The 17,156-nt window shown below is 39.5% G+C and overlaps 1 protein-coding gene across 2 annotated transcripts in view; it reads right to left on the bottom strand.

Annotated features, from left to right (window-relative positions):
* The window catches only part of CEP85L (centrosomal protein 85 like), a 142,765-nt gene that overhangs the window by 25,509 nt on the left and 100,100 nt on the right, over positions 1–17,156 (bottom strand). For both annotated transcript variants that reach the window (XM_042880487.1, XM_042880477.1), the window contains exon 4: positions 8,990–9,111. In XM_042880487.1, coding sequence (XP_042736421.1) covers positions 8,990–9,111 — 122 coding nt within the window. The remainder of the gene's footprint in view (positions 1–8,989; positions 9,112–17,156) is intronic.

The following is a 17,156-nucleotide window of genomic DNA, read 5'->3' on the forward strand; positions in this document are numbered from 1 at the left end:
ATGAAATAGAGCTGCATGAGCGAAGAGTGTAACCGCATTTCTTTTTGCTCTGCAAAGCGTGAAACTCTGCCCCATCTGAAACCTAGCCAGCAAAACTTGTCATGTAAATGCTTCACGTCTGTGTAGATCCTGCACAGCTTCTTCACATTACTGCCTCTCTCAAAATATCATTAACCTCATGCCACCCAGAGACAAAAATGCTGCGAACAGCCCAGCAGTCACAAGCAGAGGGAAAGATAAAGCACCATAGAAACATACTTACTATTTACATACAGTCCTGTAAGTCTTTGGAGACTTCATACCAGATGCATTTTCTCACCAATGTTCTCATATGCTAAGACAGTTTTAATCTTCTGTTACCCCACAGCTGTTACTATTAATCTGCAGCATAACCGCAGGCTGCAAACATTATTACAGCACTTTCACAAACACGACCTGCACACTGCAGAGGGGACACTGTCCCCACAAGCCTCCCCATCACCAATCCATCTTCCACCCCAGCAGGTACGTGCTGACTGCCACTCTGGTCAGGCAAAAAACAAAAATAATCCTGAGATGGAAAGATGTGACAGCAAGGCCACTCTCCCCTTGTAACGGCTGCAGTGATTGCAACTCACGTGCACGCTGCATGTTCGCAGAGGGCAGATCAGAGCAGGCTGAAATGCTGTAACCTTTTGCCAAGATTGGTCAAGACTTTTTGCAGCTCTTCCCTCTCTCTAACGAGCCACTAACGGCATCAGCTCTCCCCAGGCATTCACTACATTTATACCCCAGAAGGCAGCCGTGCCTTAACGTAAGTAGGCCCAGGCCTGAGCTCAGGGCACTGGGACTAACAAAAGGCAGTCCTCTAGACTAGACCTAGAAGCCAGAGCACAACTAGGGTAGGCAGAAACGCTGAACTTCATACCACAAAAACTACTCTCATTCACAAATTCCATTTCTCCATCACTGGGTGTTGCAACTCTATGCTGAAGGCAAAGTAACAATTATTGGCACGTTATCTGAGTTGTCACAGGATTTCATTCAATCCCATCAGTCAGATGAGAAAATACTCCAAGTTTCTGTCCAGACTCGTCCTTCCCTTTATACTCAGACTTAAGGAGAGAAGAACAGGAGGCACAGTCCTGCTCTAAAGTTGCAAACCAACCATTAGGACTCAAAGGGAAGAAGAGTTTGTTTAAAAATAAACAAATAAAAGAAGTTAAAAAGGCAGAAATAAAAGATATCCTTTCGGGAGGGATATTTAAAAGTGTGCCTTACTTAATTTGATGTTTCAGAAGAAAATATCGTTGAAAAGTGTATGAACTTTAACTCTCCCATCCAACCAACTAATACAAACATAGCACTAATACCACTGCTTTCAGAGACAAATCTGGCATAAATCTTTCCAGCTGCCCTTCAAGGCATAAAAGTCCCCAGGAACGGGGAATATAGGAACAAATGAATTTTATATCTTCTTTAAATAAGCAAGAATACCACTTCCATTACCCACAGAAGAGCTCTGCAATGAAGATATCAAAGCCACTGTATTGTTGGATTTTACTTTAGATGGGTTGATTTGTCAGTTTTGTTTTGTTTTTCCTCAGAAATAGCCTGCCTGTTATATCCATGTTTTCATTATTATTACTCCAAAAACTTCCATTGATACCATGGGAGTTTCACTCTGAGCCTTTCACCACCTTTTTTGAACTTCAGACATAATTTATAGATACAGGTACATACAGATAACTTAAGACCAAATCCTACCTGCGCCGCTCCCAGGCATTTCTTTCTAAAGGGACTCAGCAACAGTGACAGGTTATCCAAGACACAGGGACAAACTTGGTGGCTAAGTGTTCTAAGGTTCCCTCTATCCAGCTCTTTTGCTCCAACTCTAATATTAGTAAGCTACACGCTAGCTAAGTTAATTTACAGAAAACTACCATTTTCACAAATGACTTCACCTTAATTTTAAGTATCTTGGAATACGCATACATTCCAGAATACTTTTAACTGATTATGCACTCCTTTTAGTCCCTCACCAACAGCAAAACAGCCCAGCAGCTGCACTGTTCTCTGGTAATGAGCATTAGCGTGACCTGGCACAAAGTGATGGTTGCCAGCTCACCTAAAGCCAAGTCTGTGAATCAGCAGCTCACTTTCAGTTGGTACACGCACAATAGAAGAATAGCACACTGCTGCCCAGTCTGCTCAAGTCCCTGGATCTTTGCCTGATGCCCACCCACCCTTTTGCTTCCTGAGAGCCCATGGGAGGCTGCAACTTTTACAGTCTGTCTGCCCCTTTGGCAGCAAGGAGCTGCTAGTGGTGCATAATCCCTGTGTTGTTCCTTTGTGTAGACTGACACAGGGAAGACAACACACGGCCCTTCACAAAATGGCAGACAAGCTCATCCCATGCTGGATGACTGAGATTCTATTTATGAAGCTGGTCGTAATCCAGAGGAAAATGACTCATCTCTTGACACAAACTGAAGACATTTAAATATGAAAAGAGAAAACTACAGCTACCTGTAAAATATCAGTTCCGGGGGTGTGGAGGGAATCTTAATTTCAATTCATTTGTAGTTCTGTCCTTTGGCTCAAACAAACTTCTTTGAAAACTCAGATCAGCACAAAGAACATGGGGTACAAATACAACGCAGCTCTGCATGCAAAAGCCTGGACTACCTTCAGAGACCAGCATTAATAATAAATGAACTGCTTAATATACAAATTGCTTCTACGTCTCTCTCAGAACGTTTGTAGGACATAATTGGCATTCACAACGTTTTCTCATATTCACACTGGACTAGTTAACCAGGCACACACACTTAGACAGACACTCGTATGTGCATTTGCCTGGAAACAAGCCACATTTTCTTCAACCTGAGAGCAACTCATCTGTTTCCATAAAATCCTTTCATCACTTATTCTAATATAAAAGCATCTTGAAAAACCTATGGTTGCCAGAGAATTGCCTCCTCCTTTCAACTCTGAAAAGTCTTAAATTAGCATAAATCTAAGAATCCTACATTACAAATAAAGATAAAGGTCCAGCACCTTCAGACACTCCAGGAACTGAAGAAAGCAGCTTCCTCCACTGCAGAAATCACGTTAGTAATTTAATGATGAGTCAAATGAAATCGATGCTCACCTTCAAAGGTTACCGAGAAATCATTGCCTTAGGTGAAAATGCTTCAGAAGATTTTTCTGAGAATCAGAACATGAAGTATAATACAATATGGGTCCTTCAGAAGCAAAAGCATCACTCATTTCACACCGCAGTTAAAGGTACGCTGTTTTGTTTTGATGTTTTAAGAAGCTGGATACTAGTTTTTATATCCCTTTGTTTTAAAGGCACAATCTCTTGGGACCAAACGTGCAGAGTACTGATAGAGAGAGAAGTCAGTAGTACACAAAGTCCTAAAAACAATGCAAATACATTTCCGTAACTTGGAAGATAAAGCCAAAGAGCTCTTATACGACTAAAGCTCATGCGAAAATAGATAGACTCCAACTTCCTATGCAATCAAGTCTTTTTGGCATTTTTTTTTTTCTTTCCTTTCTCTTTCTTCCTCTAGGAATCCAGAATGGATCTTTCTTATAGGTGGATTGTTATTTTTTAAACGACTCTTCTGAATTGCATTGAAGTTTGTTATGCTGTTCTGACCCTCAGGAGGCAAGTTAGCACTGACATATGGGGAGGCCAGGTAAAAGCACAGCCAACAACTGCACTTGACTTGGTCAAATGATGTCAGCCATGTAGCCAAGGGGGAGTGAGAAACAAGGGGAACGTGGATGTGGCTGCCTGCGCAGGCAGAGGATGCTCCCTCCCTCCCACAATGGAGTTTTGCAACTTCTGAGGCCTCCTGACAGGAATCATGCTTGCTCCCATCTCTGTCAATAGTGGGACTTCCTAAAAACATTTAAACCCACAGAAAAGAAAATGAAGTTCCAGAGGATAATATCTGGGATTATTGAGCAAGGACTGAGCATAACTACACAATGCTGTACTACAAAAGCAAGCAATGTAGAAAGGCAGCCTATAAGAGGGTCACAGCAGGAAGAAAGCCTCAGCTGTCCAACTTTGACACTTCCAGAAGATGTAGAATCAGTTGGAGAGAATTCAAAGAATAAGGAAACCTACCAGAGGTCCAGAAAATATGACCTAGGAGGAAAAGCTTAGTTTTGTAATGATTAAGCTAGGTAATCTCTGAACTGTCCAACCTGGAAACGCTGTAGAACATCTGCGACTGCAGGCTTTAAAGAACGGGTTACATGGGTCATGCTACAGTGTATCCCTGTGGCCTGGAACAAGCATTAGTCAGGTCCTTCCTACTTCTCATTGGTGCCAATATTACTCATATTCACTCCTGAAAATTTTTAAAAGTGCTAAAATTCTTACTTAAAGTTTACTGGCCCAAGATACCTCAACCACCAAGTACCAAGGAGATCAGTGACATCAAAAGAAGATAAATTCATGTTTTTGAAGATATTACTGCAAGCAATTAATATTTTACACAGCGAGACACTCAAGAAGGCTCCCCGTAGCCTAATTCCTGCACAGGAAGACAAGTCCATTTGACAGGAGGCAAAGAAAATCTATTACAAATGTCCTAATGAAAACAGTAAAGTGTAATTTCAACTCTGGATGGAAAGCTAATAATTTAGCAACTGATTAGAGACTGTGACTGTTACTATGCTCCGAGGAACTACAGCTATTCACTAAAATGATACTTTTATACCTGTATTTCCATAAAAAGCAGTTCAAATGCCCTTAAGCTGCCCGGACGAGAACATTGCATGCAAAGTGCTATTTTCAGCAGTTTATGTCATATATTCAGATATTTGGCATTTATTCACATACCTAACTACGTGCAATCCCTGCCAAACAGGGCCAATACCACAGCAGAGACATCCACAGTGGCTTGCCAGTCACAAGAGAAGTTCATAGTTATACCAAAATGCTGTAATTTCATTTTGTTAATGAACTGAACAGAATACACAACACGGGAACAGCACTGAGAATTACAATGTGATGCTGTAATTTTCTGAACTAATGCATATACTGTTGGCTCCCTCTGGTGCCAAATACAATATAGTGTTACACATTAAGCTGCAGAAGAGAGGCAGTGACATAATCCAATTCCAGTAACGAGTGTTACAACAGCAGATTTCCTCTTATAAACAAAACTGTAAGACCCTTTGCCCTTATTCATACTCCGCACCAACAGATTTAAAGTGGAAAAAGCATGATGCACACCTTTAGTAAGAGCCACTGTATACCTCTGTACACACATGCCAGGCTCCCTCCCTCATGCCACACTTCCCCTTTATAAAAGTGGTTTCTCCCCAATTCTTTAAGAGTAGACTTAAAAATGGATTTCAAGCTTTGATTTGTTAAATTCGCAATGATACCTACAGCAGCTTTAAAAGCAAAATTAAACCACTTTTATACCTACACATTTATGCTACTGTGTTCATTTATATTTGTTCAGATGTACAAATCCAAATAATTTTAACTCATCTACCAGTAAATCTGATGTTCAACAGTGTACAGAATACACATCAAGCCATTTATTCTAGTTACAAATGCTGTTTTTTTCCTAACATTCTACTAATGTCTTTGAATTCCAGTGACACACAAGCTATCCAAGTGTGGTGATTCACACAGCAAGTGTTAATTCTTGAGTTATTTCAAACAAGATCTTGTTTGCAGCTTTTCCAAACTGTTAGATTTCTGTTGCAAAACAAGGAAGTTGAATACTCTTATCCAGATGGGTTGGATTTTTGTTGCCCTTTAATTACCGTGGGATAAGAAGGGAAGCAGGCAGCAGGTTTCTGTTTCCTCTCTGCTGCCTTTACAACAACAAGGTAGAGCACCTCAAGAACACCACTCTGTATGCAGCCTTTACTTCCAGCACATCAACAGATTTAAGCACTTAAGTTGTGGCGTTCAACTCCTCTACCTCCTGCTGCAATTCACAGCAGAAGAGCGTATGTTAACCTCAAATAAACTGGACAGCAACCAGTGAAAGGGCAGCTAGTGACAAGAGCAAGATAAGGGTGTTCTAGGGGTGTTTCTTTTCATTCTGCTGCTTCTTGTACCTCTCAACTGCAAACAGCTATGCCCAGAGCACCAGTTCAGAGCCCCACCTCCAGCATCCTCTGGCCAACTGCTACACCACTCTTCCAATTTCCAAATGTCACGGGGAGGACCTGACCCTCCCCAGTTCCCCATTAATTAAACAAGTCTTGCTGATATCCTTCTTTTACCAGGCTATAAATTCAACATTAGCCATGGTTTTTTTTTTGTTGTTGTTGCTGTTTATTTGTTTTAAGACAAGCACGCTTTCTAAAGCTCTGCAAGAACCAAAGGCATGAAACGCTTTTCCAGCCAACACCTAGTATCAAGTCCTCCCATCAACAAAAGAATTCCTCCTCCACAACATAAAGGCATAACTTCTACAATTTAAATCCCATTATCTTGAATTCTAATTAACAAGACTTAGTAAAACTTTTTTTTTTTAGTAAAACATTTATTTTATGTATTTTAGGCCAGTATTCAGAATTTTCATTAACTTAGGAAAAAAAAAGTTTCAGATAAGACCAAGGAGAACAGGGGTCAAAAATCCTAGGTTTAGTCCCAGACATTATATTGGATCTCAGCGTAATGTCTTTTAAAATATGGATTTATACTTTACTTAAGAATTATGAATGTTCCATCTAATAATAAATAGAACACTAGCACTTTATAATGGTGTTCTGTTTCTAGAATTTTGGACTGCAATATGTACTAGTTCCCTCCATGAAAGAAACCATCAGTGAAAAGAAAAAAAAAAAAAAAAAACAATATAAGGAGATGCAGAAGATTTTATAAATATGCAACAATTTGTACTGATTTTAAATAATACAACTCAACTATTTGAAGTAACTTTGTTTTCAAATCATAAATCTTGAGGCAATGTTTTTGCCCAAATGGAGGCATAATGTTTAGAAATTGCCCCTTCTGTGCTTTATGATTATATTGCAATTCACACTGTATTTAACTGCAACACCAAGTGTCTATTTAAAGCAAATGACTGTAAGATCACAAAGTGGTCTTTGTTCATGTCAGTAGCTTTCAGAGTGTATTCTGTCTTTTCAGATGAATGAGAAGGGATCACCTCAACTGACTTCTCTCATAAATCCAGAAAGAGCTGTATTCACTATCTCAAATTCACACAAAAGCATGCTTTCTACAAAAAAAAGATCACACACATTGCCATGGGATGTCAAGAAATTGCTTTTCTCCCTCAGGATGGACGGTACCAGGTAACTAGTTGCAAACTGTCACTTCAGTAAAATGAAACTTCACCTTGACTGTAAACCCATTTTCACTGTGAGAAGAGTAATGTGAACTGAAGGCTTACCTGCCACTGTGTAACAAGCCTTCTTGTAGAGCGTAGGTGCTCAGTAGAGGCAACAAAAGACAGCCCCTGGCCATCATGCATTACGTGTTTACAAATGTCAGTGATAGCTTGGGCATCGAAAAGAGGGCTGCAGGTTATACAGCACTACTATTGATATAACAGGCCTGGAAAAGCTGCTTTACTTTAGACAGCTCCCAAACAGCTGATCAAAAGACTCTGATAAAGGATATCCTTTATCCTCTGATAGAGGAGATCTATGCAACAGCAACAGATTCTTCCACCTCAACTGCCTGTCCCCTTGGAAGGTCTGCATTAAAGCAGGACGTTGAGTGCATGCACCAGCCACTTCCTACTTTGGGGACCATGTTCCACTGCAGGGGCAGGAAAATACATGCTATCAGGTGTCTAAGCTGATCTAGGAAAAATGATGCTGGCCAGTAGAAGTGATGGTCACATTGCTAGGGGGCAAAAACATCTTAATTCATCACAATTCCCTTCTCTGTTTCAAGAGGGGAAGGAATAGATAGTGCACAACTATAATTCTGCTGCCAAAGTTGTCCATCTCCATCCAATTAAGGGAGAACTACCAGATGAAATAAAATAACATTTATCACAGATGCCTGACATTCCTGTTATTAGCACACACCTGCTTTACACAGTTCTCTCCAGGCTGAGAAGCAAAACATCAATAAGAGGCCAAAACTATTTCAAGATAAGAACAACCACTCCTTTCAGTCATGAGTCAAGAGTTTATTATTAAAACACAGACTAAGCCAAATGATAATTATGTCAAATACAAAAACACCCTTCTTAAATGTCCTACATCCAAACTCTGCGGCTCCTGATGACATTTGATAATTTAGTGCAAGCTTCATTAAGCTCAGGCCCTTTATTAGAAACACATTTTCCTCATTAAGGCTTAATACCATCTAAACATCTAGAACTCCAGAAATTGTATCATCTGTACTAGAAACTTACAGTAGCAACTTGCTGCCATGTTCTATTTTATGTTTCTATTTTATGTTATCTATTGATAACAATTTCAACTTGAAACTATGTATCTCTTGATAAGTAGATAATGATTTTAATATTTTATTATTTGAACAATTTGTTTGAGCAATTAAATAGGATTTTGCTAATAAACGTTTCTTCAAAGACCAATTTCTCAAAGCTTTAATTGTCAGCTGGCTTCAGATATACTGCATTTCTTTCTTTTCTCACAACAAATAAAATCAGTACAAAGCAGATTACCAGCTCTCAGCTTGCATCAATCCCAAGACCCTACATACAAGCAGAAATATATCCAATATGAACATGAATACTTAAATGAAACTAGACTGGGCAAGCTGACAGCAGAACTAGCTGTTGGTCCTGCTCTCCCTTTTCCATTGCAAAAGCCTCAAACCCCTGAGTAAATTCCCAAATTTGTAGAAGACTTTTAGTAAGCAGCCTGTTTTCTCTCCTGGCAAGGTCTAAGTCCCACATATTTTGTCTGTAAGTATGTGCTGGATTGAAAGCTAACAGTTCTACTTTTCCAGTTTCTACATCACAGCTTTTGTCATCTACTCTAACAAACGCAGCAAGAGCAGCTTACTCACCGATCGATCACAATCTCTTTCTGTCTTAGCAGCCCCTCTTTAATTTTCATTAGAGATTCCCAGTTGCTGAAGTCCTGATATGTGGTAGCTGGGTAACTCTGACGAGATGTTCCAGTCGGAACCTGCATAAAATATTTCTATAATTAGCCTCAAAAACAGTAAAGGTAGATTATTTCCTAGATACCAGGGAATTTACTAAGTGGCTTGTTGTTTCAGAAATGTCATGCTGTTTTATGCTTTACTCAGATTTACTTCATTTAAAACAATACGATTTATACACACTTTTTTTTAAACAGACTTTAGTCCAGCCTGAACGACTTAAAAATTGCTTTATAATGACTGATGACTTCATAGCCCTGAAACTAGTATGAGATGAAAAGCTCGTTTAGAACATTAAGACAAACATTTTGTTCATATACCACTGCAATTGAGTACTGAAAATGAGATGGTTGAATGGCTGTAGATCTGCTTGATAACTGCAGATAACACCATTCCTTTCACTTGTTAACTCCCACCTGTAACTTCAGCAAAGAGAAAAATAGCCTTGGAAGTACAGAATATGGGAATACAATCCTGGTTAAACAGTAACTTCTTCAAGAACAAAGTTTCAGAAGTAATAGATTACAGGCTTGCCACTGATATTCACAAAAGCCAGGCAGTTTGCCTCATTACAAAGTGATCTGAAGACAACAGGCAAGCTGAATAAGAGCCAACAACAACATGGTTTAGAACTAAATCACTAACTGGGATGATAAATAGGGAATATTTTTATACTCAGAATATAAAAAGCATTATGAGTGTTTGTCATGTGTCAGAAATCCACATACGGGAAAGTTAGAATTTTAGCCTACAGATGGAGGCAACCCAGCATCAGCTGCCATGAGCCATCATCTCCTCTTCCAGTGTTTTTCTCATCACTAGAAAAATTACAGAATCACAGAATGGCTTGGGCTGGGGACCTTAAAGCCATCCAGTTCTAATCCCCTTCTGTGGGCAGGGCTCCCACCCACCAGCTCAGGCTGTCCAGAGCCCCATCCAACCCAGTCTTGAATACCTCCAGGGATGGGACAGCCACAGCTTCCCTGGGTACTCTGTACCTGGGCTTCATCACCCCCTAGGAAAAAAAGACTTACGTTTTTATTATCAGGGAGCAACCTTGGACTATGGTGCCTTTAATTTTTCAGAACAAAGCAGGAGAAGAAAGTGAAAATACGGCTAAATTTGGTTTAAAAGTTAAAATACAGATTTTAATGATATCTGTGCGAGTATTGCACATTTGTATTTGACTGCTCTAAGGATTTTAAACTTATGACTATAACTAATTATATTAAGACCAAAACACAGCATGAGATATTAAAATTAGGTCCACGATATTCAAGTAGAACGCATTTCTTTTTAAAGCTAAACTGAATATTGAGAAGTTACTGCCTAACCCCCAAAATTATGATGTGCTGACATCATGAATTCCTGACAGCTTCTTCTGTAAATTGAAAGAGTATGCTCTCCCCCATTCAGGCTAAGGATTGAACTGAACTAATGTGCTCACTGACAAAATGAACCTGAAAAGGCTGAAACACATCTTCCTTCATTTAATATGTAATTTAAAATTACGTTTAAAAAGACAAAATCAACTAGTTCAAGATTATTTTAAGACTGTTACCAAAAAAAATAAAAATTCCTATAATGCCCAATTATCTGCTTCTAGCAATAACACTTCCTTTGCTTAACAATCTGGAGAACTTCATCAGTATAATTTGTTATTAATAACTTCAGACAACAAACACACACAACAATTTTACACATTAAACATCTAATGTCAATGACTAAAAAAAAAACCCAAAGAAGCATCCAACATCTAATTGAAATGTACCAGTCATTTTCAAACAAAGCAAAATAAATAAACAAACACACATATCTGGAATGCAGCAATTAGATGGCTTACTGTCAGCTGTGTAACTAGCAGGATAGTATTTAGTATCACCATTTTAATGAAAAGGCCAGACTGACAGGAGTAACAGTGCCTCTTGCGGAAAAGTAAAATGTGAAATACTACCAAATTTTACCCTAAAATGGCTCAATGATACATGACTATGACTACTATTTCTTGCTCTATGCTCGCTCGTGACCATATCCCACAAACACTAAAAACCATCAAAACATCCTGAAACTCTCTCAAACACTGTGCCCAAAAAAGGTGCCTCATACACCTGCTTGCTGGAGCACGCTCAGTGAAAATTTTGTTGGAATAAAACTTTTCACATCTGTCATTTCCAATAAATCCAAACTTATGCTTGTTCAAGGAAGCTATGAAAGTGGTACTCTACTGGGAGGCAGGGAAAGAAAAAGCTGGATTAAGATTTCCCACCAATTTGTTAACCAAGTAATTATTCCGTCCCATAAGCACAACACACGATTAATCTTTTCAGATCTATGAATGAAAAATTAATTTTGTCTGGGTTGCCAAAACTAGACCACATAACTTCAAAAGTAGTCATCAGTACTTACAGAATACCTTAGGATTGTCACATATTGTTCTGTATTACAGTTATTCTTGTGACTGCCTGAATTAATAGTCACCAGCACAAAACTATTCCAGTCAAAGTCTCTCTTAGTCACACGTGCCAGGTCATATAAAGTGGCAACAGCAGTTACTAACACTACACTTTGTGTCACACATTTTTTCCTTTGCTTCTTCCACTGTAGCATTAACCCTTGTTTTAATATGTCCACTTCAGTACCCTTGTGCTGCAGTCAAAAAAAAAAAAAAAAAAAAAAAAGAACAAAGAAAAAGAAAAAGGAAGGAAAGAAAAGAAACAGTCCTAAACGAAGTTGGATTGGATCCTTGTTCAATTTTCTTCTCAGAACCAGAAATTCCATCTCTACCCACCTCCCTGTGCCTTCTCTACTCCTCTCCCCCCCCAAAAGCCAACCAACAACAAACCACCCACAACTGTTTGACATTAGAAACAGAAAGTATATGGCTTTATAAAGCCTAATCATTCCATTTACTGAGCAAGGCAAATTTTGTTTTTTAAAATCAAACTATAAAAATAAACCTTCATAAAAGCAACTAAAAGGGAATGGAGATGGAATGAGAATACAGACAACTATTTAAAAATTAAGCAATCTTAACTGAAAACATTTTGGAAGCCACCAGTGATTTCTCTAGCACAATTCTTCAAAGCAAGCCTGTTACTTAAATCTAGCACATTTGCAAACTCATGTTTAAGCCTAAAATTAAAAATAAAGCCTTCAACTTTGGTTTCAATAAATGACTATGTAAGAAGACAATGAAATATTACTGGTGCTGAAAAGCAAGGCAATGCATTTTACAAAGCTAAGAACTGAGTAACAGTTTGCCAATTAGACACTAGTGGTAAGTTGTTAAAAAAATATAACACATAATGCCTCCTTAGTTGACCGATCAAGATGTTTGCTAGAATACATCTAAATCTTATGGACTACTATATGCCTGCTGGATATATGCATAAAATTCATAAAACATTATTTTACATTGTCTCAACTGCCTGTGTTCTTCAAGTCATCACTCTGAAGAGACAAAAACAACAAAAGATTTTTCTGATATCACATTTCAGTAATTTAGAAAACGACAAAAAAAAAAGCCTGCTAAAAATACTTCTTAGCACTGCCCAGAATAACAAGACACTTCACTTATTTATGAGCATGTGGTGTTGACTACTCCAAACAACTTTCTAGATGCTTTGAATGGTGTGGGAGCACACAGGTGGTCCACTTACATTTGAGTAGTTCATCTCTTAAGGACATCTAGCCAAACAGAAAGAGCAAAACATGTTTTCAGTACTCACACACAGAATAGCAGAAGATCATTCCCAACTTCAAGTACTTAACTTGAATCCTCCACAAAACAAAAAAGCATACACACACAAAATAAACCTAACTCAAATCAGACAGCATTCTTTTCCATCTGGCCCCCAAAATCTAACTATTTTTGTCAACTGGCACCTCTTCTGAGTATATCAGCCTTGGACTAAGAACATCTGCTCCCTCAAAGCAGTGGTTTCCAAAGGTTCTTGCTTGTTTTTTTTTTTTTTTTGAGAAGGGCTTAGCCTTCATTTTCATGACTTGGCAAGCCTTCAAGTCATGCTGAGACATAGTCAGTTGCTGGGAAATAAAATTTTGAAATCTTTGCTGTACTAGCCTATATGTAAATATTTATTGCTGGAATACACATTGTTGACTGATTCCATCATGTTTCTTAGCAGTGGGAAAATAACATTTCTCTGGACTTCAGGATAACAGCATCTGGATCATTTAGGCCAATAATGACTGTGATTTTAACTGCAGTAATTACCATCATCTTCTCTGCAGTTTCTACCCAAAACAGTTTAGTGGTTCAGCTTATGAGCAGCATTCCACTCCACATCATAATACACCGTACTGCAGAGTCGAGGTGCAGTCCAAAAATCTCAAAATGACATATACTGTAAAAACAACAACTAAAAAAAAAGCAGTAGGTTTTGAATTTTGAAGCAGTAATTCAAGTACTTTAACAGTATTTGTACTATAACTGTAAAGATTTCACAAGAATAATCTCTTTTGGTCAACAGCTTGTTATCAATCTTATGTTGTGAAGTTTCACTGCCATTCATTACTTGGAACAAAACCAAGGCTGTGTACCCACATAAACCCAATGCACAGAATCAGTGCAATCATGATGAACCACACCACAAGCAGCTCTCTTTGTAGGATTGACACAGAGGAAAGCATTGCAGATTCTCTCATGAGCTGCACCTCAGGGACACACCTCTCACCCTCCTGTGGCAAGGGCACCAGCAAACCCACACATGCAGCAATTATCAAAGAGGTACCTCTTGCTCTCTCCTGCAACAGGAACAGGATCCCATCTGAGAGCCAGCACAGTGGTCACTGAAGAGCTCCGCAACAGGTCCTTGCCCATAGCAAGGAAATAAGGATTTACCCATCCCTTCCTCCCCAGATTTATTCTCAACGTCAGGCAGAGTGCTTTGGAATGCAACAGCTCCTTTAGTCAAGGCAGTCCTCTAAGACTGTCTTCCTGACAGCAAAGCAAGACAGGGCTAGGGATTTTCACACTGCACAAGTGATGTAAAGCTGAATTGGACCCTACTTTTAAATGACCTTAGAGCAAAGCAAGTAACCATTTCTGCAGAAAAATCCTGTGCCTTGCTCAAATGCACTAGAACAAGCAGCCACAAATCAGCATTAAAATATATTCCCAGATGGGTAAAAACACGAGTACAGATCAAATCAAGAAATCTTGGTTTGCAGCCTTTGTGCTTTACCACCACCTACTTACTGCTCTGCTCCATCTTTGCCATTTAGGGGAGACAGTGATTCTGCTCAGCCCAACATAATCAGGGAAGTTCTTGCACTCACACAAAAGCTGCACCATGTTTTGCTGTACTTTTACAAATCTGAAGCAGTCATGGGGGAGAGAGAGAGCATCAAATCAAGCCCTTGCACCCTCACTCCAGCACTGGTACTCGTGTTGCTCCTTGGGGAATTTTTAATGAGGAGGAGACAAAATCAAAATTAAAGCATATTTAATTGGTATGGTACTAAGAACACTGATGTATTATGGAAAGGTTAGCATTACACTAATAGGGAGCGGTGAAATATGAAATGAAAACAGTAACAAAAAATCAACAAAGCTTGGAAAAAATTCTGAAGTAGACTTTATATAGACATATAAAACGCAAAGTAATTAACAAAAGATAGAGACAGACCAGCAGGGAGAATAAACTTGTCAGGAGTTGCCTGAAAACAAGCATAATGTAAGTCTGGACTGCCTACATAGGGTGTGTCAGGTCACAGAGAAAGGAGGAGAGGGAAGGAATACAATGGTGACTTTAAATAGCTCTGGCATAAACCCAGCTGGAAAAATACGTTCAGTTCTAGGCACTGTACTACCAGAAAGACACTAAAATAGTAGAACATGTTCAAGAGCAATCCTAATTATTAGGAAGCTTAGTAAAAAAAATTATGAATAAAGAACTGAATACTACAGACAAAGATTGAAGAGGCATAAAAGAAAACAGCAAATATTTCTTTTCCCAGGCTGAGAGTATATATTCAACCAGGATTCACAGAATGACATTTGGGATAGGACTATCACAAAAATAAAGAATAAACCAAAAAGATTGGGATAAGCAACTAAAGCATTTAACAAGCAAAAGAATATTCAAGCTTTAAAAACTATGCTGAATAAATTTTAGAAAACACGAGGCAAGCCCATCCTTACTTAATAATACATTGGGAATTCTGCTCAGCGTTGGGATTAATCCGATCCCAGCATAGCTATCTGTGATTAAGAACAGAATGGAGAACACTTTGGAGAGCACTGGAGGAAAAGCACAGGCAACAACATAGGGCAAGTAAAACAGAAATAAAACTCACTTAAGAAACGGCTGACCTTAAAAACACAGCCACAGTTGAACATCATGGGTTTTACACATAAGTTCTAACAGCCAGCCAGAATGACAGATGCACTTGTTGGTATCCTGATTTGCAAAAGCTAATTGAGTGTTTGTAAATCGGAGTCTTAAAATTGACTAAACAATACAACAAAAAAGGACAACTTCCCCCCTATTTTTAAGCATTGCTGTTAGTTTTTTTTTTTTTTTTTTTTTTTTTTTTTTTTGGCTATTATATAATTAGGTTCAGCCAGGCTGGCCTTGAAGAGTCATTTAGGGTCTTATAAAGCAAGTCCATGAAGTCCTTTACTGGTGCTCTGCCTGGCTCCCTCTCTTCTTTTTGCAGCAAGCATTCAGAACTGTGATAGTGAGATGTCCATCTTTACAATTAGCAGCCACAAGCCTCTCATCTGTTTGGCAGCTGCACTATTGCATCTGCTTTATGACTTCTTAAGGCTTTTCCAGAAAAAAACTTAAACTCTAATGCTGAATATCCATAGACACTGCCATTGTCCTATTTTTTGGAAGGGGAAAGCTTCCAAATATAGAAAGAATCAATAGTAACAACACCCTTGTTACGCCTCCTAAAAGCAACCCTCCCTCTTGCTATTAATCAAACATTTTGCCAAGAACATTTGAAGTGTCTCTCCCATACAAAGGCAGCACTGCAGACAGGACATGACCCACACATTAGGGCCCTCAGAGACTCATTCCACACCAGTCAGGGAGAAACCTGTTCTCTACAGTGCTGCCATTTGGGCATTCTCTTCTCCCAGAACCAATGGCACTGCAGCTTCTGAGCTGTCAAGGCTGGGTTTAACAACCACAGGGAGGGAAGCCATGATTCCTCACTCCAGCAGCTTACATCAGGGTAGCAGTGAGCTGGGATACTGACACAGAAATTAAATACTGCGGCCAGCTCTGCTGATCACTACAGAACAAAAAACACAGCACTGCTACTACCAGCATAGCTGCACGGGTCTGACAGCAGCTATGTCGTCACTATAGGTGGCACACACAAATGCTGCTATCAGGACAGGCCTGTTCCCCTTCCCACCTCTTTGACACTCATATCTGACAGCCCCTCCCTGGCTGTACACACACACACTGGTTATCTGCATTGGGTTCACCACATCAGGCCATGAGATCACATGCTGGCACACACTGCTACATAAAGCAGCAGCAGCTGAGATTATATGTAATGGCACAGCTTTGTGCTGGGTACAAACCTCAAACTGAGATATCTTGACTCCAGACAGTGCTAAACCCTTCAAAAACTGTCCATATTTTCTAAGCTTCTAAATGAATGACTACCAGTCAACATCTGGTGTTCAGAGATGCAGGTTAGTTCAAGAAAATGAGCTTCCATCCAGTTCAGAGCAGGTTAGCTAAGTGACAGCAGCACGCTCAGGGCCAGCATCACAGGCCAGGCCCACAGACAGGGACTGCATGTGTTGGTGACCAAAATGCAACCAGCAGGACTGTGCAAAAACCCAGGCTACGCATTGGAACTTGACACAGTACTGGGCATAAGTCCCAACCGGCAAACTAAGAAGTCAAAACAGTGACTCCCAGGAGGCTTGGCAGGACACTCACTGAAGTGCACCGTTTTGTGTTAGAGCAGGAGGGTCTCACTGAGACTGGCAACAGGCAATCAGCCCTCAGCATCTTCCCACCTCAGCCACCACACTCCACCAGGCTGCAAGCAGCAATTCCAGAGCTGCCAGCTGGGC

This window comes from Lagopus leucura, unplaced genomic scaffold (assembly GCF_019238085.1).
Source record: "Lagopus leucura isolate 7727_CA_CO unplaced genomic scaffold, USGS_WTPT01 Super-Scaffold_73, whole genome shotgun sequence".
NCBI classification, from domain to species: domain Eukaryota; kingdom Metazoa; phylum Chordata; class Aves; order Galliformes; family Phasianidae; genus Lagopus; species Lagopus leucura.